This window comes from Trematomus bernacchii, unplaced genomic scaffold, assembly GCF_902827165.1.
Source record: "Trematomus bernacchii unplaced genomic scaffold, fTreBer1.1, whole genome shotgun sequence".
In the NCBI taxonomy this organism is placed as follows: Eukaryota; Metazoa; Chordata; class Actinopteri; order Perciformes; family Nototheniidae; genus Trematomus; species Trematomus bernacchii.
This window is the reverse complement of record NW_022988050.1, coordinates 275,002-301,146: the sequence shown is the minus strand read 5'-3', so window position 1 is coordinate 301,146 and position 26,145 is coordinate 275,002. Positions and strand designations below refer to the sequence as shown.

The following is a 26,145-nucleotide window of genomic DNA, read 5'->3' as shown; positions in this document are numbered from 1 at the left end:
ATCAGTAGATCGGATAAACATTATTAAATGCAGTCAGGCTTATCTCTGATACACAAACATCTACACACATCTTTGATTGCATCGCTCTTATCTCAATGCCCCAAACACAAATCACATAGATCTGGCAGGAGATTCACATTCATTTATGATTAATCGTATTAATCCGTGTTTTTTAGGTCATTACGGCAGATTTTGTATTGCAGTTTGCACCTGTTTAGCGGCTGTTAAATGAGAGTAAATCACAATCTTTGGTGGATTAATGCTCAAGAATGATAAGAACAACAAAACAGCGTCCTGGCCCCAGGTCAGCACAAATAAAAGCTCTCGTCTCAGGATGTAAACAAAGCAAGCAGGTCATTCAATATCGTCCTCCAGCCTGAGAGAGAGAGAGAGAGAGAGAGAGAGAGAGAGAGAGAGAGAGAGAGAGAGAGAGAGAGAGAGAGAGAGAGAGAGAGAGAGAGAGAGAGAGAGAGTGTGTGTTAGTGTGTGTGTGTGTGTGTGTGTGTGTGTGTGTGTTACGGGAGCACTAGATAAGGAGAATTTGTCCCAAGTCGAAACCACTGCCTCGTCACAGAGAAACAGGAAATGCCTCAACTTCGTAACAACGGTTTCAAATCAGCATTTGATTTTTTTTTCTCGGACAGAAAAATCATAAATTAACCGTAAAATAAACTCCAAAAATCTTTAAATGGCGTTTCTTTTTTTGTAAACCTATTTTAGTTTTTAAATCTGATGTTTATACGCTGCTTTGTTTTGGCAAATGTCTGTAAACATACAAAACTTAACAGTCAAATGCACCCGTTTAGAGTTTTCTAGACACGGATGATATAAAAACAGTACGAGGTAACCATGAAGTTGTTGACACCTGTATGAGGATATTAAATGTCTATCTTGTTTGACGCAGTTCTCTAGTAGATTTCTATACAGAACTGTTGGTATACAGCGTGTTTGGGTTGGTTCTGAATCTGAACGTACGTGTTTTGTTCCTCCAGCTCGTCCTTCCTGTTCATCATGGCGACGATGGCCTGGCGAAGCTCCACTGCAACAAAAAAAGACGTGAGATTTCTGCAATAAAACTACTTCAAATACACGAAAAACACACAGACAATACACACCACAATGCATGAAGTAATATATAACTGTTTACAGATGTAGAAATAAGACAAACTGCTTTGATAGAATCAGTTTTTCCCGCTGACAGGATGATGTCTGGCTCTCAGAGAATGCTTTTATTGCTGCAGTAAAAACACACTTTATTTTGGAAGCTTGAAGAAAAGAGCTCATCAAAGATAAATGTAAGAAAAGGGATGAAAACACTGGCATTAAACTATGAATCAAGAATGAAAACACACTCAACAAGTGAATTATAGTGCACTGAAAAAGGGTTGTTTGCAGAAAGTAGGCAGTATCACTTCTGTGCAATTTAACTTATCACACATATAGTTACATAAAAGGACCGTTGAGGTATTTTTTTAAAAGTACATGCTGTGAGAGAGGGGTAATTACAGTTGCGTACATTTAAGAATTGGGTTTTTGGCAAGTAGATACAAGCATGTGAGAGGAAGGATACAATATTATCTGCGATGACATGTTTTTTTTCTTCAATGTGTTTTTTTGTTGCTGGAACTGCTACCTCCGCGACCACGGATAAGCGGGAGAAGATGGATGGTGTTTTTTGTTCCTGTTACTATTTATTTGTTGTGTATAATCATTTCAATAACAAATGAGAAGTATATGTAATTGGATGTAACGTTTAAATATTGACGGGAGGGTTTTCAAACCCTTACTCACTCAAAAAGGGTAACAATAAAATAATTAATAATGAATAATTAGTGAAACAAAACCTAACAAACATTGCATTTTCTCAATAAGGCAATAAAGTATAATACTGTATAATAATAAACTCTTAAAGATGAATGTCACCAGAACATTTGTTTTAATCGTAAAGTAGCCACATTGCTTCACTTTGCACAGTTGGATCAATCTCATCTCACTACAACAACACCTGTGTGTTTTATGCCTTTCTTATGTGTTATTAAACAGTGTTTGTTTGGATGAGAATTTGTTATTTTTGAGAATAAAGGACGAAAAAACCCTGTTTCCAGCTAGGCCTGCACAAATAATCAGAATGTAATCAAAAGCGAAATTAGGACTGAAGCAATAAGATAATCGCAGTAAGAGAAATATTAGCTTAAGGCAAAACATGTACAAATATCTGATTTGTGATGGTTCGGGAAGTCCCAGCCTAATAACAAATACTATTCAACAGAACACATTTTAAAAAGCGTGTATTTGTACTGAGGAAGAACTAAATTTACACCCGTCCTCTTCATATCCCAATTTCAATATCAGCCAATACAATCTCAACAGGTCTTTTTTCTCTAAATCTCGCAGCCCTAATAACTCCAGCCTCAGAGCGACAGTCAGTTGATCTGCATCAGTCAGTTGATCTGCATCAGTCAGTTGATCTGCATCAGTCAGTTGATCTGCATCAGTCAGTTGATCTGCATCAGTCTGCAGTCGGCTGATGATAATCTCAGTCCCGATGTGAAGGACAGATTTGGGCCGCTCACAATGATTCATCTCCATAGTAACGCTCGGAGGTGCACACGAAGGTTTCAGAGCCTCTTACTAGGCTGTTAGCAGGACACACACACACACACACACACACACACACACACACACACACACACACACACACACACACACACACACACACACACACACACACACACACACACACACACACACACACACACACACACACACACACACACACACACACACACACACACACACACACACACACACACACACACACACACACACACACACACACACACACACACACACACACACACACACACACACACACACACACACACACACACACACACACACACACACACACACACACACACACACACACACACACACACACACACACACACACACACACACACACACACAATTCTCTCTAAATCTATTTTCATAACTAATGTAGGGTGTCGATGAAGCCCCAGACACAAGTAGGTCTCCTGCAGCCCCCGAGCTGAGTGTCTAACTGGGGGAAAAGGGGGGGGGAGGAGGAGGAGGAGGAGGAAGAACACAACAGAGTCTATTATCTCCAAGGATCCATTCTTCACTTCAGAAGGCCAGAAATAAACGTGACCTTAAGTCCGACCACGCGTTCACAGCAGGGCCACGAACACGAGCCATTAGGGGCTTCAGTCCACAGCCAAAGTGTGTGTGAGGGGAAATACATGTGTGCAATAATCGTGGGATGTAACTATGTATATTTACTCAAGTACTGTCCGTTTAAATAACATTTCATTTGGCGGATTCATTTATCCAAAGCGATTTCCAATTAAGTGCAAAAAACAAGAAACATTAGCTTAGCGTAGCGTGCATTAGCTTTGTATTAGTGCTACGTACAGAAGCTTACATGCACGATATTCGACAGGCACATGTATCACATATAGACTTAAAAAAAAGTCTCTTGGAACTATTGTCCAAACCCAACAGGAAGTCGGCTATATTGAATTTAGTGTGACTTTTCCGTATTTTTAGCCATTTTCAGGTTCCGTTATATAACAAGCTCCTTCTTCAGATTTAATCTACAGAACTTCCCAGTCAGTAACCTCTAAAGACCACCAGGATGAAAAGTTATTAAAAGCTGTAAGATGTTGTAACTTGAGCGTACATTCTCCAAAGAGTCAGAACATTTCTTGTGCTTGATAGGAATTGTGGCCCGAGGACTTTTAGAGGTCAAACATCATCAGTTTAAATGAAAATGACGATGTGTGGTCTCCACATGATAGAGACCCACATAGGTTTGCAATATGTCAATTTCAGTGCAACCCACTCCATCCATCTTCTTTTTTTTTTATTGGCCACGGTGCAGTCGAAATATGTTGGTTTTCAGTTTGCATCGTGCGTTTATATGATATGCTATTAATCTACTTTTGAGGAATAACAACTCATATGTATTGTAGTAATATTATACATTAATTAACCACTAATAAAATTGCTATTCCACATAATGAGATATTTTTATTTGATACTTTAAGTACATTTTGATGATAATACTTCTGTAATTGTACTTAAATAACATTTTGAACTCCTGTAATGGAGTATTTTCAGACTGTGGTACAACTACTTTAACTTGAGTAAATATGTGAAAAGTGTGTGTGTGTGTGTGTGTGTGTGTGTGTGTGTGTGTGTGTGTGTGTGTGTGTGTGTGTGTGTGTGTGTGTGTGTGTGTGTGTGTGTGTGTGTGTGTGTGTGTGTGTGTGTGTGTGTGTGTGTGTGTGTGTGTGTGTGTGTGTGTGTGTGTGTGTGTGTGTGTGTGTGTGTGTGTGTGTGTGTGTGTGTGTGTGTGTGTGTGTGTGTGTGTGTGTGTGCGCCCCCACCGGAAACCTTCACGCTCTTGCTCAGTTGTTCCCGTAATAGATGCATTAGCGGAGAGCTAGGCCATGTAATGGAGGTGCCGTGGGAATTATAGACTCCAAACTCTCCAATCAATGCAGCCGCCGGCCTCACACACCGAGGGAGATCTTGCCGTACACACTTTTTCCTGTCTTACACCATTTCTCTGCTCTCAGTTTCTCACATTTAATAAAAATCCAGCATGCTTGGTATTCATCAGAGTGTGTCACAAAGCGTTAATCACGACGAGGGCAAACACTGTCATTAGCTGTTTTTACTATTCTTCAGCACTAAACATACGCACGCTGTAATGATACACTGCAAATGTTCCTATTCATAGAAGGTCTTATTACGCTCTTCTGTCATCACACGGGCCAATCAAGCTGCTCGTGTTGATTCCTTACTTAATGAACATTTCCCCTCAGCCTATTCTGTTCATTTTCTGGTTTCACATTAGTGTCTCATACTGCCTGTGCTGCAGCACCTCTTTTCACCCTCTGTCTGAAACCAGAGCCCAGTCTGCTCTGATTGGTTAGCTGGCCGGCTCTGTTGTGATTGGTCAACTGCTTAGAGATGTCCCGCCCCTTTAGCCTATCACGTACAATGTGTTGGAGCGCTGGCCAGTAGAAGCGCAAGTGTTACATAGTGATGTCAGTATGTTCAAAGGAGTACAATGGAGGCATTTCAGGCAGGGGGAGGTAACTTTGGGATTTTAGCCTTTGCAGACCATTGACATGCACAAAAAGCATAACAGAGCCCCTTTAAAGAAGATACAAGTGGTGAAATTCAGTATGAAATAAACTGCAGAAAGACCAACCAAAAGGACCGCTATCCATCAATCCTCATATGTTTTTCTTCTTCTGTGGTTTTCTACGTTGCACAAAACAACTTTGCACCAACCCTCCAAAAGGGAACTGTACTTTTTGCTTTGGGTTAAGTGAGTAGGCGAAGAGAGCAACAGTATCACCAATAGCGAGAGAGGGTCATGGCTTCTACTCAAAATGCAAAAATCGGTTTTGTCTGCATTGCATTCTGGTCTATTCAGCGTACAGTAGGCGTAGGAATAAATGATGTCTGCCTCTGTTAGGAAGGATTTATTTTATATAAGACTGTTTGATTGGGGAGGGACTAACACACAAAACTGGATTAAGTGGATTTAACTATTTAACTGCTGTTTTAAAAGATCATCATCTCCACCTCTGTACTTTTAGATTCCACAACTCTCTGACCTCCTTTTATAGAGGGCTTAAGGATCTAACACTCTAACACCCTCTCTCTCTCACACACACACACACACACACACACACATAATCCAAGGAATCAAATAGCATCAGTGTGAGCATCTTGCAGTCTGATTAGCTTCAGGGCAACAAGCAGAACACCAAGCATCCGGCAAAATCCTGCATGTGCTGTGAGGTTTTTCACACATTAAAAGCTCATCAAGCTCGTTGTATCTACATCTGACATCGTATATGTGATGTAAATGGATAAATCTGACTCTGTGTCACACTCTACCAATTTTCCTCTCAAGCTAAATCCTCTGGGGGGAGCAGACGGGTGTGTTTATGCAGCAACATGTGCTTAAAATGGACCAACAGTGCCACCTGCTGGATCTTTTGTTATTATGGTAAGAAGTGAACATTCTCTAGGCCAGGGGTGTCACACTCAATTTCATCGCGGGCCACATTTGCATAAAGGTTGCACTCAAAGGTCCGGTTGTAACTATATAAATATATAATATATATATATATAATAATGTATTATATTACATTATTGCCTCTGCATTGGATTATTATCAGATAGGATAATAACTCAGTAATTAACTACGTCTGAAAGCAGAAGTCCAGGGCAAATAATTGCAAGTCTCTTCAGTGCGCATGTCACAAAACAAGATGCATTGTGGGACATGTAGTTTATGGGCAACCTGCTTCTGTAAAGTAGCATGTAACCGTATAATAAACGTAATATATTCTTTGCAAGCTCTTGCGGGGCCACATAAAATGAAGTCGCGGGCCGGATTTGGCCCCCGGGCCTTGAGTTTGAGACCCCTGCTCTCGGCACAAGACTCAGCGATTAGATCCATTTCACTAACTGCACAACAACAAAAAGCAAGATTTCCATACGTGATTTGATTTGCTGCAGACGACAGCTGGTGCTAACATTTCCAGACAGACACATGTCCTAACTTCCTCAGGGTTCATAACCATAAACTCATTGTGGCAATACACTCTGAGATTAGATTGTCTTCAGATAAAAACCCATGAGGAGCTGGGGATTTAACAACTCTGATTTTTGCCGTCATATTGAATAAGAATCCGTTTTGTGTTTGATTTCATTTTTCCTCAGTGCTGCGAGGAAATGAACACATTTCACTTACACATAATTATACAGTTTCTATTCACTGCTGCGGCTGCTCGCTGAGCGTAATGAGTGCAGACCAAAACTAATTATCTAGTTTTAACATCTTTAAAAGCTCCCTCCAGATACTTTTAAACGTTTTTTAGATGGTTTTCCACCATAAAAGTGAAACAAAAACTCTAAAAAGATACTTATAAAGAATGTTATCTTATATTCTGGCCTTGACCCTCTTGCTGCTGCTCCTACAATTTTGTTACATACCTAATCTTGATGCCTTGTGGGTGAAGTCTAAAATGTTAGATTTAAAATGTAAAAACACTTTTCTAGTGACATGTTTGCACAGATAAACAACAGTAAGTATAGTCAAGTCAAGACATTCTTAAAGACTGTTTTAAAGACTGTGTAGGAGCCATGAAACGTACATAGTAATGCGTTTGTTTTAATATAAGATATTTGTTTGATCACTATTGATTGGTTGGCTTGGGTCACATGGATATGGGCGGCACTCATAATCCTGTTCACCTGTGTGTGTGTGTGTGTGTGTGTGTGTGTGTGTGTGTGTGTGTGTGTGTGTGTGTGTGTGTGTGTGTGTGTTGTGTGTGTGTGTGTGTGTGTGCGTGTATTTGTTGTTGACCACAAGTTTAATGATTGCTTTGATTATTATAACAATGTCTAAGGAAAATAAGTTGATCATCCCAGTTTTCATTAAACTACATTATTTTTCAACAGAGTTTTGATCTCAGCAAGTATTTTTTGTAGCGTGTCACACAATATCATTACATTATTACATTACATGGCACTTGTTAGACGCTTTTATCCAAAGCGACTTACATACTCAATACTGTGGACAATCCCCACAGGAGCAATTTGGGGTGAAGTGTCTCAGGGACACAACGACATGCTGACTGCAGTGGGGATTGAACCTGTGCCCCCCTGATCCGAACACCAACGAACAACCCACTGCGCCACACGCCTGCATATCAAACAGGCCCGGCCTCAGCCTCTCAGCGACTTTGTTTGTTTCTGCTGTCGCTATAGACTGTTTCACTCAATTTTGAGGTTTTGTTGTGACTTAATATGTATGCTAGCATCATGAGATAAACACTCACATAGGGTTTGCAGTGCATGACTGTCAGCCCTTTGTTAGATTGTTACTGATTCTTAAGATCATAGCAGTATAATATCTGATTAGTCTCTTTTGGAAACTACCACAGCTGCTGTGCATAACAATGGAAATCCCTCTTGTTGGTTAGCATGTTCTAACCTTGCATTTGAAGTGCTATCATTGCTATGAGTTCTGTTCAGAGACACTGCACAGTTGCTGCTCTAGTGCTAGCTCACATGTGGTATGAACCATGACGATTGACGAAACCAGTGTGACAACAGACCGAACTAGAAGAGCAGGAGAGAGAGAGGAGCAGTGAGAGCAGGAGAAAGGAGGAACACTGACCGACTGTCATGGACTCTGGCAGGCTGGATGTCGGCATCGTGCTGGAGAGAGGAGCAGACTCCGCTGGAGGACTGGACTCCAGACTGAAACACATTTTAATATCCATGTTAGTGAGGAAAGCTGTGGCTGCAGCACCAAAAGCAAACGGACAAGTCTTGCCTGTTTTGCCCTGTGACTTAAAACTGATTTATTTGTGGCACTAAACTGCAAATCATGCACAGAACAGCACATCAATCCTGACTTAGCTTACTCGAATGTTAGCAGCGGTGTGTCGCTCTCACAGTTTCCCCCCCGTCCTGCTGAGTCACTCTGAGCAGGAAAGGCAGCTCTGTCTTCCGCAGGACTCACTGAAACAAAGTGAAAGTGAAGACTGAGAGGAAGTCCTGAGATTTCATCTGGTCCTCACACTGAGGCAGCTGAAACAACTCTTTAAAGGTCCCATGTCATGCTTTTCTGGTTATTACCCGTCCCCTTGTGTGTTATGAATCTGCATGTAAACGGTCTGCAGAGTCACAAACCCTCAAAGTACACCCTGTAGCGAGTAAAACTCTAACACAGAAAAGACCTGTCTATGCTGCCCCAGAACGCCTCGTTGGAGATTTCTCTTTTTCCATTGTTTACTTCTTGGGTATAGTGACGTATTTCGGGTATAGTGACGTAACGTAACGTAACATAATTTGGACCAATCTTCGGAGCCGTTACGTTACGTCCGCGGAGCCGTTATGTTTGGACCAATCCGCGGACTTCCTCACACACACACACACGGCGGGACGTTGCGAGGCTCGCTGCTGCGAGGACTGTGAGCTGGCTCACTGGTGTGGGGTCGGCGAGACAGCGAGACACCGCGGAACTCAGCCTGGGCACACACACAAACTCCCAGCCAGGCTGCGGGTGTGTGTGTGTTTCGGGCTGAGTTCCGCTGTGTCTCACTGTCTCGCAGACGGCCACTGGGTTCACAGGGAGGGGGGGGGGCAGAGCTCCAACAAGGCGTGTAGGACAGAGAGTGAATACACATACTATACAGAGATGCTGTATGAGAAACCAATGTGAGTTTGGAACATTGGAAATGGCCATGACATGGGACCTTTAACAAATGTTACAGAGTCTTAAAGGTATTGTAGAACAGGTTAGCCCTTATTTATGAACATATTTATAGAAACACAATGTACGTAATGTAGAATAATGACTGTACAGTGCTAGTAGTCTGCAGTGGAGGCTAAAAGCACTCAGGGAAAATGTTATTGATTTGCGAAACAGAGGGCATCTTCCCTGATGGTGCACGATTATGAATACATCATAAAACCTTCTTTTTTTTTGCCACAGAGGAAATTGGTTTAGGTAACAGTTCTTCCTATTTTTTTTTAAATTAAAATAATAATTAAAATAGAGAACAAAAATAGAAATATAATTAAAGTATGTAAAGAATTTCTTCAATAATAGAAATAAAGAAGGAAAAATTGAAATATATACGAAAAAATCAGATTGGACAATATGTACCATAGTGACAATACTATAAGTGTGGTAACAGTTTAAATAATAATATTACTTACATTGTACAGTATTAATACAGTATTACTGGCTGAGTAAACCTGTGTTTTGCACAGTTGAATTATTATTGCACACGTCCTTGTAAGGTATAGTCAGTACTGCAGTTTAGATGTAAATACATGATGGAGTTACAGCTGCTGAAAGGGGGGAAATAAGTCCAAAGAGCCAGAAGAATTACAGAGAAGTTGGAGAATAACTTCCTGTTTCTGCAGCTTCTGTGTTTTAAAGTGTTCAGTACCTGTCTGAGAGTGTGCAGGGTTCAGAGGGATGAGGATGTCGGCGCTGATTGGCTGCGTCTTCTTCACCTGCAGGGGGCTCCATGTGGAGACACTGGACAGACTGCCCACCACCAGCCTGAAACATTAAACATTACACCTCAGTCAGCCCGGGTGGATTTACATACATAAATAACTTAATTTCAGTCAAAAAGTTGGATTAAAACCTCAGTTGTACCACCCATTCATACTCTATTCCAGGGATTTTCAAGTCTGACATTATTGGCGAAAAACTACAAGACACAACTTCCCAGCATGCACCTGTCTCTTTCACCTCATGCAACTCCACGTATGCGTCACAGAAAAACCTGGTCTTTCTTGTGTTACAAACAAAACTTTTAAATTATTACTATTATATAATTTCACTTGAACTTAAAGTGGACCTATCATGCTATATTTGAATAATATAGTATAGGACCATACCTATATAAGGCATATTTATACTTTTTTTTTTTCAAAATACCAAACAGATCATGCATTTTAGCCATGCCTCATTTCGCTCAATTTGAAAAATGTTAGCTCTGTTTTTGCAAGGGCAGATTCAGTGAGAACAGCACCATCTAGAGGCCTGGCATATGTACTACAGCGTCTCCAGCGCTTTCGAACGGCAATGGCCGTGACTGTCTCCTCCTGATTGGTGGAGTTGGCCCAATAGCCGTAGCGCCACCGTCCTGACGTCAGGACAGTGTTCAAATCTGGATCAGTTTTTATCAGATCCGTTGCAGCCCCTTTTTTAGAGATTTGGGTATGGAGGAAAATAGAGAGGGTTGTGTTTTCTGACACTTGGTGAGTTCCCTGGAACACCGGGGACACATATTCATGTATAAAAGACGTACAAAAGTGCATTTTGCATGATAGGTCCCCTTTAATGAAAAACCTCCAAGGGTCTCGTGCCATGAGCCCACATTAACTCCTATCAAAATACTATCTTTCTACGTGTTCATGATGTGTGACTCACTGATCAGAGCTCCTCCTCTCCTCCTCCTGTGACTGTGCTCTGCGTTTGTACATCTCCTCCTCTTCCTCCTCCTCCTCTTCCTCCTCCTCCTCTTCCTCGTTGTCTATACTCTTCCTGTCGGGCAGAGGAGGGGAGGCAGTGAGGGGGGGAGTGCGGCAGGGATGAGGGGACCCCACCCAGCTCACGATGCCCGGCTCAGAGAGGCCGTTCTGGGCCGGGGACTCGGAGAATTCGGGCTCTAAAGGATCCACGCCCTCCTCCACGCTGCTCTGAGCCGGAGTGATGAAACTCTTCCTCATCACTTTCTGGAGCTCTTCCTCTCCCTCCTCCTCATCCTCAGCTCCTCCGTCCAGATCGTCATCAAAGGAAATGATGTTGGTGATTTTCTTTTTCCTCCGCCGCTCCTTCCTCAGCCCGGAGTCTGGGGTAAGAGAAGATGAAAAAGAAGTGAACAAAAAAACTCAATTACTGACTTCAATAACTTCAGATCTAAACCAGCTGCCTCAAAATGTTGACACAGTAAAGGTTTAGTACTGGTGACATCAGCAGTTTAAGTTTATTTAAAGGGGCCTATTTTTTGGGGTCATTTTAAGGTTTCATAACTGTATATTTTGCCTTTACTGTGACATGTTTACAAGCTTTAAAGTAGAGTCACTACATACTGATATACACCTGAACATCAGCAGGAGAGGACTCTTTAAAGTAGAGACACTACATACTGATATACACCTGAACATCAGCAGGAGAGGACTCTTTAAAGTAGAGACACTACATACTGATATACACCTGAACATCAGCAGGAGAGGACTCTTTAAAGTAGAGACACTACATACTGATATACACCTGAACATCAGCAGGAGAGGACTCTTAAAGTAGAGACACTACATACTGATATACACCTGAACATCAGCAGGAGAGGACTCTTTAAAGTAGAGACACGACATACTGATATACACCTGAACATCAGCAGGAGAGGACTCTTTAAAGTAGAGACACTACATACTGATATACACCTGAACATCAGCAGGAGAGGACTCTTTAAAGTAGAGACACTACATACTGATATACACCTGAACATCAGCAGGAGAGGACTCTTTAAAGTAGAGACACTACATATTGATATACACCTGAACATCAGCAGGAGAGGACTTTTTAAAGTAGAGGCACTACATACTGATATACACCTGAACATCAGCAGGAGAGGACTCTTTAAAGTAGAGACACTACATACTGATATACACCTGAACATCAGCAGGAGAGGACTCTTTAAAGTAGAGACACTACATATTGATATACACCTGAACATCAGCAGGAGAGGACTTTTTAAAGTAGAGGCACTACATACTGATATACACCTGAACATCAGCAGGAGAGGACTCTTTAAAGTAGAGACACTACATACTGATATACACCTGAACATCAGCAGGAGAGGACTCTTTAAAGTAGAGACACTACATACTGATATACACCTGAACATCAGCAGGAGAGGACTCTTTAAAGTAGAGACACTACATACTGATATACACCTGAACATCAGCAGGAGAGGACTCTTTAAAGTAGAGACACTACATACTGATATACACCTGAACATCAGCAGGAGAGGACTCTTTAAAGTAGAGACACGACATACTGATATACACCTGAACATCAGCAGGAGAGGACTCTTTAAAGTAGAGACACTACATACTGATATACACCTGAACATCAGCAGGAGAGAACTCTTTAAAGTAGAGACACTACATACTGATATACACCTGAACATCAGCAGGAGAGGACTCTTTAAAGTAGAGACACTACATACTGATATACACCTGAACATCAGCAGGAGAGGACTCTTTAAAGTAGAGACACTACATACTGATATACACCTGAACATCAGCAGGAGAGGACTCTTTAAAGTAGAGACACTACATACTGATATACACCTGAACATCAGCAGGAGAGGACTCTTTAAAGTAGAGACACTACATACTGATATACACCTGAACATCAGCAGGAGAGGACTCTTTAAAGTAGAGACACTACATATTGATATACACCTGAACATCAGCAGGAGAGGACTTTTTAAAGTAGAGGCACTACATACTGATATACACCTGAGCATCAGCAGGAGAGGACTCTTTAAAGTAGATACACTACATACTGATATACACCTGAACATCAGCAGGAGAGGACTCTTTAAAGTAGAGACACTACATACTGATATACACCTGAAAATGAGTATCATAAGGCCTCTTTAAAAGGGTTTAGTGAATCATCTGAGCAGGTTCCCCCTCATCTTCAAATCTAGATAGATTCCTCCAGTGTAAAGTTTTAACAGCACACAGATGCATTTTAAAAGAGAGTTCTTCTCACAGAGCAGACCATAAGGAGAGGAAACGCTGGATCTGTCCCCGGTGGACGGAGCAGACGCTGCAGACGGAGCAGACGTTAAATGAGGTCAACCAAGGAGCAGACATCCAGGAAGTTGATTCATCTCACGGGGGATTTCCTCTCGCTGCTGCTTTGTGTTGCCTCCACTGGATTTATTCCACCAGTGCTTTCATTACACATGCTTCAACTCAACCATACGTGCCTTCTCTCTCTGTGCTGCTTCAGTGACATAAGCAGGGGGATTTCAGACTGGAAAGGTGCTTATCTCTTTCTCCTCAAAACATTTAGGTGTGCAAGGTTTGTGGTCTGATATGTTCATGTTTTGTTATTTTTATGTTTTATTTAACCTGTAATCGTACTTTTTCAGTGAATAAAGTTTAAAGGTAGGGTAGGTAATTTTGGAGAAACCAGCTCGAGTGCGCTAGAATTTGAAAATACACAGCCGGAAAAAATCTGCCACTTCCTCACAGAGCCCCTCCTCCAACACACACGAACGCGCACATGACCAATGAGGGCACGAGATAAGTTTGTGCACAGATGGAAGGCTGACAGGCAGGTAGGCCATCCAGTTATTTTAGCCGGGCCGGCTCAGATGATTGGTCGTGCTTTTTACAGTATTACAGCTTCCACAGATGACATTTTTTTATGTATTTATTGTCAAAGCACTTCAGATATTCATTGCTATCGGGATGTTAAGAGCATTCCATGGAATATAACAAAAAGTGTATCTCGAGCCGGTTTCTCAAACTTACCTACCCCACCTTTAAATACAAATATAATTATGATCATTATTCCTCTTTTATTATTATTATTATTATTAAAAAATATTTATTATTGTATATGCTTATCTTATTTCCGAACAGAAACACCTTACAAATGAAATAGAAAAACAGTGTATAAGATTTAAGATCCAAATAACCAAGATATTTTATTCACTGTATTGAAAAGTTGGATAACATCTCACAAGAAAGTGAAATTGTTCCAAAGTAGTTGTTATTTCTGCAAAGTTTTGAAGAAATGAAAGATGTTTTTGCAGCTTGTGTATGTATTACAAAAGAAACACAGCTATAAGATGATGCTACATGTCAAATTCATTCTGTCCCTCGTGTGTTGCAGCTACAAACAGCTCTATACTAAATGTGTGTGTTCCTACCAGCAGAGCTGCTGCGGGGCAGGACGGGCAGCGGGTCCCCCTCCCCCCGGGGGGTGCTGATCTCTCTCAGCAGAGAGCTCACCCCCTGAGTCGACTCCTTCCACAGGCTGCCGATGCCCTGCGTCGACTCCTTCAGGAGGTCGGACACCGAGGAGCCGCCCCCCCGCACCACCCCCCCGTTCAGGTCCGTGTTGTCGATGTTGATGGCGAACAGGATGGAGTTCAGACCTGAGGGGAAGAGAGGGAGATCTCATTTAAAGGGTTCCTATAGAGTGGTGCAGTGACGAGTCCTAAGACCCGGAAGTGAGTCAGCATTTGACCTCTTCCGGTTCCCTCGTCTCAGAGCCAATAGCCGCGTTCACACCTGAGTACTTTTCACCGTACTTTTCGCGTTTAGTTCCGGTAGCACTTAGTGCCGGGAACTTTATTACCCCCATTTTTAGTGCCTGCTGAGAGATCGTACTTTCCTGGGGGAAAAAAGTGCCCCCAGTTCTGATTGTCTGGGCGAATTGCAAACCACGCCTCGTACAACTCTGAAATGTTTTGTAGAGCCGCCATTGTATTATCCTTGCATTAGCATTATTAGCATTAGCATTCGCCCAGCGCACAAACGCAGAGAGACTAACTTATGGCAACACAAAACCAAACATGGGAGCGGGTGGAGATGAAGGAAGGTGTCGGCGGTTCTGGCGAATTTACTCTGAAGGCTTCAGTAGAAGCTGCTGGGAGTCCCAGCAGCTTCTACTGAAGCCCAGTCCCCCAACTCCGGGGACTTCGGCCGGGGACTCGGGGTGGCGGTATAATCGCCTTGAAGTTGTTTGCTGCCTGCCAGTAAACCCAAGCAGAAGAAGACGAAGTGACGTCAGCGGCTCATTTGCGTAATCTTCCCTCAGGGAAAAGTACTCCAGTGTGAACGCGATCTGTACTAAATGCCCTGGGGTCATAAGTGCCGGGGCTCTGAGTGCCGGCACTAAATACGGCAAAGTACTTGGTGTGAACGCGGCTAATGGGATTTCTCGATAGGATTTTGGAAAAGAGCTGGACATAAGGTCTGTGTTTGACACGAATTTAAGAGACGGGTCACGTTTTGTTCTACGACATTAAATCCATCAGCAGTGACCCCACTGGTGATTTCTGAAGAGTTGACGTGTCTGAAAAACGATGGTTGTTACCAAGTGGCTGAGTAGGACTACAGAAGTTGTCGAGGACGTTGTACACCATTACGCCGAACACGTAAACACTCTAAGTTTGTTTGCCCTGTTCTGCTTGAAAGCAAGTGCCTGCCTCCTGCAAACTGTTCAAACAAACGCTTCAACGTGTACACTTTCGAATCTGTATGTTTGAATATGGATCTTAAGTTGGCGTGACGTTGAAGTCGTGCTGCTGGACTCGGCTGTAGTTCGTTTATAGCATAACGTTAGCATTTTGCTTCTGTTAGGGCCGTGGGTGTAAAGCCAGCCCACATTTCGGATATTACGTCATATCGGCAGCAAATCTGGATCAGCTCTGTTGTACCCTCCGTTTTTAGAGATTTAGGTACGGAGGAAAAGAGAGGGTTTTGTTTTCGGACACTTTGTGAGTTCCCTGACACACCGGGGACACATCTTTATGTATACAGAACATCAAAAAGTGCATTTTGCATGATAGGAGACCTTTAATACGTACAGCTTTCTTCAACTTCTGAAAAAGTGCTTAGTCAGCTCTTCCTCTCTGGTCGAGGATGAACTCTCGAACAGAGAGGAGAAGCTCTGGCAGCAGATCAGTGGTTTATACTCTTAATATTTAACAGGCAGGGAGATGAGCTCATCAATAGTTCAGGAAGAAAACCAAGTCCAGTCATGATAAACAAGAAAAGTGCAAAGTCAGCGTATGTAATGCTTTGACAGCAGTTTATGTGATGCATGTTTGAAATGAAAGTGAGGCTGTAGTGCTCAGCAGAAGATATATTATTTTGTTAGTAATGGGGATATGACTTTGCTTTTCTTCGATCCTTAAAGGGGACGTATCATGCAAAATGCACTTTTGTACGTCTTTTATACATGAATATGTGTCCCCGGTGTTCCAGGGAACTCACCAAGTGTCAGAAAACACAACCCTCTCTATTTTCCTCCATACCCAAATCTCTAAAAAAGGGGCTGCAACGGATCTGATAAAAACGGATCCAGATTTGAACACTGTCCTGACGTCAGGACGGTGGCGCTACGGCTATTGGGCCAACTCCACCAATCAGGAGGAGACAGCCACGGCCATTGCCGTTCGAAAGCGCTGGAGACGCTGTAGTACATATGCCAGGCCAGTAGGTGGTGCTGTTCTCACTGAATCAGCCCTTGCTAAAACAGAGCTAACATTTTTCAAATTGAGCGAAATGAGGCATGGCTAAAATGCATGATCTGTTTGGTATTTTGAAAAAAAAAAAGTATAAATATGCCTTATATAGGTATGGTCCTACACTATATTATTCAAATATAGCATGATAGGTCCACTTTAACTAATCGGGCAAACACATAAAGCCTGCTCCAGAGGAAGGCCTTAAATCAAAAGGTTATTTCCTCTGTATGTTGGCCGTTAACACTTTAAGATGTGTGTGTTGTAAGACATTAGTAAGTAAGTTCAATGTATTTATATAGAGCTTTACAGCAACAAGACAAAGTGCTTTACAAGAGCAATAATCAACATACAATGAGATGAATGCATGCTTAAGTGCAAAATACAATACAACATGTTACATTACTCAGTTGCTGCTATTAAGCAACTAGCATTAAAACCCAGTCTCACCTGCAGCCATGGTGGGCAGCATGCTGGCTCTCTCTTCATCCAGAATAAAAGCCCAGTCTTCATAATAAGTTCTAGAAAATAGAGAGGAGGTGGAGATACATTTTAAAAACTAGAAAAAGAGGAAAACACTGTTGTACAGCTGTTACCTAGGAATTTAATAGACTTTTGAGTGTCAATATCACTTATAAAAAAACATTTAAATACATTTTGTCATATATTAGCGTTTCATAATTCGATGTTTCTTTGATTAATATGAAATTGCAATCTCCATTACTGCACGCGCGTGCGCACATATACACACACACACACACACACACACTGACCCCAGGCGCGGCCGCTCAGACAGCAGTGTGTGCAGGTATCTCTCCAGCGAGTGTTCGTTCAGAGCGCAGCGCAGCCAGGCCCGGCCGCGGCCCAGCTCACAGCTGATCTGACGCAGAGAGAGGAACCGCTGCAGCTCGTGGCGGTTCAGGTGCTCCTTCACATAGAACCAGAACGTCAACTCTGGGGAGGGGAGGAGAGGAAGAAAACATAACATTGGTTATAATCAGAGATGGCAAAAGTACACACATCCTTTACTCAAGTAGAAGTACAGATACTCGTGTTTAAAAATACTCTGGTGAAAGTAGAAGTACTGACTAAACTTCTTTACTCAAGTGAAAGTAAAGAGGCTTTGACATGTACTTCAGTAAAAAGTACCCATAACTAGCAGCTGTTTTAAAGAGTACCTGACCTCCCTTTATATTAATAGAACAATAATGTCATTGTTAGCTAATGAATGTTTCCATGCTGAACAACGGCAACATGACAACGTTTTCATTGGTCCCTCTTCTTTAGAGAAGACCAGGAAATGATGGATACACGGATCGTGTTCAAATCAATAGGCACGCAATGACTCTAAATAATAATGATCACGCCACCAAACACACATTCAAACTAAAAGGAACCAGCCTGTTTGGAAAATGTAAGAAGTAGAAAGTACAGGTATTTGTGTTCAACATGTAAGAAGTAGAAAGTACAGGTATTTGTGTTCAACATGTAAGAAGTAGAAAGTACAGGTATTTGTGTTCAAAATGTAAGAAGTAGAAAGTACAGGTATTTGTGTTCAAAATGTAAGAAGTAGAAAGTTCAGGTTATTTGTGTTCAACATGTAAGAAGTAGAAAGTACAGGTATTTGTGTTCAACATGTAAGAAGTAGAAAGTACAGGTCTTTGTGTTCAACATGTAAGAAGTAGAAAGTACAGGTATTTGTGTTCAACATGTAAGAAGTAGAAAGTACAGGTATTTGTGTTCAAAATGTAAGAAGTAGAAAGTACAGGTATTTGTGTTCAAAATGTAAGAAGTAGAAAGTTCAGGTATTTGTGTTCAACATGTAAGAAGTAGAAAGTACAGGTATTTGTGTTCAACATGTAAGAAGTAGAAAGTACAGGTATTTGTGTTCAAAATGTAAGAAGTAGAAGTACAGGTATTTGTGTTCAAAATGTAAGAAGTAGAAAGTTCAGGTATTTGTGTTCAACATGTAGAAGTAGAAAGTACAGGTATTGTGTTCAACATGTAAGAAGTAGAAAGTACAGGTATTGTGTTCAACATGTAAGAAGTAGAAAGTACAGGTATTTGTGTTCAACAGGTAAGAAGTACCGAAAGTACAGGTATTTGTGTTCAACATGTAAGAAGTAGAAAGTACAGGTATTGGGGTTCAACATGGATCAGGAAAGTAGAAAGTACAGGGATTTGTGTTCAACATGTAAGAAGTAGAAAGTACAGGGTATTTGGGTTCAAAATGTAAAGAAGTAAAAGTACAGGTAATTTGTGTTCAAAATGTAAGACTGCCTAGAAAGTTCAGGTATTTGGTGTGCAAAATGTAAGAAGTAGATAAGTACAGGTATTTGTGTTTCAAAATGTTAAGAAAGTAGAAAGTACAGGTAATTTGTGTCAAAATGTAAGAAGTAGAAAGTTCAGGTATTAGTGTTCAAATGTCAGAAGTAGAAGTACAGTAATTTGATTGTCAAAATGTAAGAAGTAGAAAGTACAGGTATTGTGTTCAACATGTAAGAAGTAGAAAAGTACAGGTATTTGTGTTCAAAATGTAAGAAGTAGAAAGTACAGGTATTTGTGTTCAAAATGTAAGAAGTAGAAAGTACAGGTATTTGTGTTCAAAATGTAAGAAGTAGAAAGTACAGGTATTTGTGTTCAAAATGTAAGAAGTAGAAAGTACAGGTATTTGTGTTCAACATGTAAGAAGTAGAAAGTACAGGTATTTGTGTTCAAAATGTAAGAAATCAAAGTAAAAAGTCGTCAGAAAAATAAGTAGTGGAGTAAAGTACTGATACCAGAAAAATGTACTTAAGTACAGTAACAAAGTATTTGTACTCCACTACTTCCCACCTCTGGTTATAATACATTTTTGTCATTGTTTACTTTTGTAATCAGATTACACTCCCTGAACAACTTGCTGTATTTACACTTTTTCTTTTCACAGATCTCCATCCTGACCTGATGTCACCCCAGAAAAGTGTGCCTGTTTTGATGTAAAGTGTGTGAGGTGTGGCAATTAAAAGGAATGGGTGTTGTGCTTCTCGTTTGCATACGATTAGCATATCAACTCAGAACAATGTGTGGAAATGATGGCAGCTATTTCTGTCTTTTTGTCAGAGAGCTCGGCTTCATTACGGAGCTCCACATCCACGAGACCAGCCACAATCCTTTCTGCTAATTGTCCGTGAAGAACAGGGAAACGTCAGATATTATGCTAATGGTTCTGACACGGCGGCCATTATAGAAGTCATGCATTTCTCCTCCGTCTGGAATGAATTAGCATAAGGTTATTAAATATGGCAGTAGAGACTATTTGGTGTAATGTGAAACTAATGTCTCTAAAGGCTTAATAAGCTCTGAGGCTGCAAATAAAACTGAATATTAAAGTTTTTCATACTTTTCATCTCCTTATCGAGCATAGAGCAATGATTTTGAGTCAGTGTGCAAGTTTTTACAGTGAGAGATTGTATTGTAGTTAAATTGTGATTCAATGAATATAAATGTGTTCTTATATTAAAAGGTAGGGTAGGTAAGAATGGAGAAACCAGCTCGAGTGCGCTAGAATTTGAAAATCTCATTATGTACATGTCAGTGGGAAGGGGCCAATGGTCTCAAAATCCATCCATGAAGCTACTCTGTATCAACGTTAGCATTTAGCTTTGTCCAAGTTGCTTGTCCACAGCTCCTAGTACTAGGATGGGTTAAATGCAGAGGTCAAATGTCACTGTGTGTGCTGTGTGCATGTGTGTGTGACCATTACAGAGGGTTTCATCCACCAATTCTATTCGGAGTTAAAGGTTAAATACCTGGCTTTATTATTTTACTTTAGACCTGAGTTTAGCATCGTACCTGCTTCAGTCTTGGAGCTGAACCCCGCTGCCTGCTTCAGAGCGGCGGCGGTCAGAGCGAGACCTCGACTCTTCCTCAGACCGTGCTGCAGCACCGCCTCGAACTGAGCACACAGACAGATCACCCTGCACGGAATAACACAGTCACGTTTTTATTGAAGTTTTCAAATATAACGAACATTACACATGAAACGGTCAGTGGCAGATACACTGTACAATCAAATGAATAGGCATGTATATGTTTGTATGTATATATAATATATTTTTGTACTTTTTAAATGCTATTTTATTTCTACTTCAGAAATATTTTATATCTATCTATCTATCTATCTATCTATCCATCTATCCATCTATCCATCTATCCATCTATCCATCTATCTATCCATCTATCCATCTATCTATTCATCCATCTATCCATCTATCTATCTATCTCTCTATCTATCTATCCATCTATCTATCTATCTATCCATCTATCCATCTATCTTTCTATCCATCTTTCTATCTATCTCTCTACCTATCTATCTATCTATATATCCATCTATCTATCTATCTATCTATCTATCTATCTATCTCTCTAAATAAACACAGGTCAGTATACAGATGATACGGGGATAACAAAGTACAGGAATCTTCAAGAAATCTGGGCTTATGTTTTACGGATGAAACACAGCTACAAGTCCCAATATTTCTCATTTCAGATAAAAGACACCACTGGTAAGTTACATAGAGTCGTGCTTTCTGAATATAAATTTGATCTGCATTATAGAAAATGTGTATTGCTACAGAAAGACACTTTATCAATAAAGCAACAATGATCCTTAGGGTTGGTACACCCTTTTTGACAATTCTAGATATTTTTAAGGACTTTCAAGCCCCAATACCCGCAAATTCAAGGACTAAGAGACACGTATCAGGGTTCATTTGTGTTATAACGGTCATGAGAACAACCTAGAGACTCATTCTGCATAATGAGCGCTTTCACTTTTTGAACTTTAGATAGATTTTGATTCTTATACTTGTTAACATTTACAGAGTATTCCTACAGCTTCTCGTACCTGCTGTCTGAGTCCGTGGCGATCTCCTTCCTTCCTCCAAATCTGATTTGGCACTGCAAAGATATGAAGGGAATGATTATGAAATACTTCTCCTCTGTTCGCCTCGACTCGAGCACACAGTGAGCACATTTCTCACATTTCAAAGGGTCTGAATTGCCAAAAAAAAGCCCCACAATAGACATGTTCTCTTGCAGATGAACAGTACGTTATACATGTGACCCAGCAGCAGGAGTGACCTGCTTCGACCTCTATAAGGAAGCTTAAGTCTCGCTTCCTTCAAACCTGTTTTCATCTGGATGTGCAGCATTGATCTGGGGTTTTCATCGCCCATGGGTTATATAATAGTCCAGGCTAGCCTTGATAATGTCAGTGCAGAACCCACTTTCTTTTTACAATTATGTTTCGGAAAATGCATTTGAAGTAAATCAGGTGTCCTTACTGATTGGCTCTTTAAAACCACTTAAATTCTACTTTTTTGTTACCATGTATCTACGTACCATATTCGCACATAATGCAGAATATTTACTTATAATAGTTGATCAGTTGACCTTCCTTAAGTGAGTCTTGACACACTATTCTAATAACACAAATGAGGGTTAGATAATTGATCTCGTCCCAGTGATTAACTTGAAATATGCTAATTGTAGGAGCCATTACCTGAGTTTGTTATATAAGTTTTGTTTCCCTTTAAATTGTTTAACATGTCTTGTTTTATTAGTATACTTGGTCTACAAATATTATGTGTTGAATATTCATCTACTCACCTTAGTTTTTACGCCCCTGAATATATTTGTTGTCTCCAATTTGCTATATTATGTTGCTGTTTTTGGGGAAGGGGTTGGTTTTAGACGCGGGAAGCTAAACCAGATCAACCACACACCAGACACACTGAGAAGGAGGGATGTGTGGTCAAATGGAAAATAAATGGATTCATCGTTCTGAATGATTTGTGCGTTGAAATCAAACTTCAGTTGGAAGTGTCTCTAGAAAGTTTTAAACTGATGTTTTCTTTTTTTATGATTCCCCTGAAACGATTATTATCTATGTCAAATGTTACGTTTTTTCATTTATTTCACCTATGTAAGGATGTAAGGCGGCACGTTTCTATGTCTTGTTTCATTTTAATTCATTTCTTATTTTATAGTTATTTTATCATTTTTATTTGTATCTTTAATTGTATTAATCTGTGTGGTCCTGTTTCTCATTCTTACCCTGTTGCTGTTAAACTACTGAATTAATTAATTATCTTATCTTATCTTAGTTTATACTATATGTATACTCTAAATTAGTCAAATAAATAAAAAGAAATGTAACAGTGTGACAGCAATGTAAAGCAATACAAATATTCCAAATAAAGTGTACATGTATACTGATATTTCTGGAGTTTTTAAGCAGTACATTTCTTTGATTTATGCTGGAATTAAGGTGTGTGTTTATCTACTAAGTAAGAACACTTTCTATGGATAAGTATCTCATACAAGCCCACTTCAAATCATCCTTCCTTTCCCTTAAAGGTGAGGTGATTTATTAACCCTATCAGAGGTCAGAATAAAGCCTATTCCTCTACAGGTGAGATGTGCCCTCACCTGTTTGACAGCGTCCAGCAGCCTCTCCAGGAGGTGCTGCCTCTTAGAGTCACTCTGCTGAGGACCTGCAGAGACAAACAGGAAGTCATTAGACATCAGTTTGATGGTGGATTCAGAGAAATCAATTAGCCAGTCATTGCTTGTTCCTGTATTAATAATGCATGTGGGAGAGGAGATGAACTGCTAGAGAAAGTCATAGAAATCAATGGAGGAAACGTATTTATGAATTGCTACAGCATGAAAAAACCCTCACCCATGAATGACATAAACCAAAATCAATATAACAGTCACTTTAAGTACGTCTGCAACATAAAACACGGAGTTTACTAGGAAAAAACTGTGCTCTTATGTATTTAGATTAAAAGAAATAAGATGTTTCTGAACACAAATAACTCTACGGAGTAATATCTTAATATCTAATTAACTATTTCAGTTCTTTGCTTGGGTTTAAAGCTTCCTGCCAATTTGCAGTTCTGCAGGGGTGACACCTGTGGTCTCTTGAACAGCTGAGTTTATGGCAAACCTGAATTCTGGAAGGTATTGATCCCATTTCCCGTGATTGTCATCCACATAAGAGGCTATCATACTTTTTAAAGTGCGATTTACCCTCTCAGTCATATTGGTCTGTGGATGATAGGCAGTGGTGGGCTTGTGTTTCACAGTCCATTGTTCACAGAGTTCATTGAAAACAGAACTGATTTATTCTTATTATGGTCATTTTTCCCTGTGACTAACGATGAAATATATGTACTGTCTGTGTATATGTAATGTGTATTCGGCATAAATGGGTCAATATTTTTATGTTGTGATCTTTAATTTAATATTTAGTGGGTTTTATTTTTCAAATCAAATCAAATCAAATCAAGTTTTATTTATAAAGCACATTTAAAAGCGATTTTTGGTCGAGCCAAAGTGCTGTACATGTAATAAAAACACATTACTACAATCACAATAAAAGACAATAAATTACAACAGATATATATAAAAAAAACACAGGGAAAGGTCAGGAGTCGTGCTCCGCTCTAACTAGAAGGCCAGAGAGAAGAAGTGTTCATTTTATGTCATGTGTTTCATGTATTCCAGTTCATTTTTTTCCAATATGTTTTATGTCACATCTTAGTTTAAATAGATTATGGAATTCTATCCCTTTTTTATTTTCAATTCATGGCTATTTTCGTTATAGTAAAGCACTTTCTGCCGCATTTCCGGTATGAAAGGAGCATTACAAATGAAGTTATTGTATTATCATTCTAAAATCGACTTCTATAACATCCAGGCTACTGCTGGTGCCAATACATCTGCTTCTCGTGTTAACTTAGCACTTTCAAAGTAAAGTGTTGGGGATGTGGTTCTATAGTGGTCCAGTTAGTCATGCATTGGATAAGAGTCAGATAAAAAGACTTCCTGAATGGAGCATTAAAAACACCATAAGTGCATCTGAGAGGTGCTGAATGGCTTTCATTTTCTCTTTCATGCATTGATTCATTAAGGTTTAACAAACCAGAGAAGCCATTTGTGGTTTATTTACATTGTGGAAGTAGCTCCATACATCCCAAACTTACTGTCTGAACACATGATGTACTAACTTTATTTTATATTGTGCGTTTTTTACATGTATATAGTTGACTTATCTCGGCATTTGAATGCACACAGTGTCACTTGCATCTTTCTCTTTCTCTATTTCATTTCAATTTCTGTTTCGTCTTGCACTATTTATAGTGTTATTTCTCCATGTTGCATTGTTGGAGGAGCCTTTAGACTTTTATTGTCCAAAAAAAGGCTGTACATTAGACAATAAAGCCTTTGAATCTTGAAGTTACTAAATACCACAACTCACAACTGTATGTATTACTACAAGCTGTATCTATCCCACTGTACAGTATTTCATTTTACATTTTAACGTTTAACTTTTTCGATTTTACATGCATATAAACTCCAGCAACATTCTGTGTAACATTTAGCTTATTGTATTTTATTTGACATGTATATATAGTTAACTTCTCCTGCATTACTTGCACATTGGTCTTGCAACGTAAGCTGGCACTACTTTATTGTACTCTGTTTCTTCTGGCACTATTTGTATTGTTTTATGTCTCGTATTTGTTGATGTTGCATTGTTGGAGGAGCCTGGGACTTAACCTTTTCGTTGCCATAACTACACTGTAGCTACTGTGCATATACATACAGTAAAACCTTTGAATCTAACATACTAAAGTTACTGAATCTCTTGCATGATATGCTGCAAAACAAAAGACAATGACACAACCTAACTCACCGTTCATTGTGACAGCCAGTCACCGGTAGCAGTAGCATCCAAGCTAAAACACTTCCTCCACAATTTGACAGCTTTTATCCAGAGGCTAGCGAAACACCGGGCCCATGCCGCCTCTGTGGCCGAGCCGCAAGCACACTAGGGCGGCGTGAGGACTGATGATCCCCCGGTGAACAGAGAGGCCTGCTGGGAGTCTACCACAAGCTGACATGAACGAGTTGTACAAAGCCCGGGAAGCAGACAAAATGTAAAAAGCAAAAGCCGGAGTTTAGTTTATAAGCCATTAAACAACCTGTCAAAAAAAGGAGGTGTTTTTTAAAAGAGAAACTAGCTGTTTTTAGTTAGCAGCCTGTGGCACTGCGAAAAAAGGGAAACGCGCTGACAGAGCCAAGTCAAGGTCACATGACACAACATACAGCCGTCATATGACCGGAAATGCATGATGGGAGTTGTAGTTCTTTCGTAAAAGTATTGTCAAATTACAAAATAACCTTTTAAATGCAGATTTTTGATAATAAGACATTTGATCCT

At 40.3% G+C, this 26,145-nt stretch overlaps 1 protein-coding gene across 1 annotated transcript in view; it reads right to left on the bottom strand.

Moving 5' to 3' along the window:
• snx29 (sorting nexin 29) overlaps positions 1 to 26,000 on the bottom strand; it is a 172,215-nt gene extending 146,215 nt beyond the window's left edge. The window contains exons 1-12 of the mRNA XM_034119891.1: positions 25,618 to 26,000; positions 23,343 to 23,407; positions 21,757 to 21,809; positions 20,703 to 20,827; positions 17,642 to 17,822; positions 17,319 to 17,389; positions 14,544 to 14,771; positions 11,018 to 11,438; positions 10,023 to 10,138; positions 8,487 to 8,583; positions 8,237 to 8,319; positions 976 to 1,039 (exon numbers count right to left, since the gene is read on the bottom strand). Coding sequence (XP_033975782.1) covers positions 976 to 1,039; positions 8,237 to 8,319; positions 8,487 to 8,583; positions 10,023 to 10,138; positions 11,018 to 11,438; positions 14,544 to 14,771; positions 17,319 to 17,389; positions 17,642 to 17,822; positions 20,703 to 20,827; positions 21,757 to 21,809; positions 23,343 to 23,407; positions 25,618 to 25,624 — 1,511 coding nt within the window. The 5' untranslated portion in view covers positions 25,625 to 26,000. The remainder of the gene's footprint in view (positions 1 to 975; positions 1,040 to 8,236; positions 8,320 to 8,486; positions 8,584 to 10,022; positions 10,139 to 11,017; positions 11,439 to 14,543; positions 14,772 to 17,318; positions 17,390 to 17,641; positions 17,823 to 20,702; positions 20,828 to 21,756; positions 21,810 to 23,342; positions 23,408 to 25,617) is intronic.
• Positions 26,001 to 26,145: the final 145 nt, after the last annotated feature.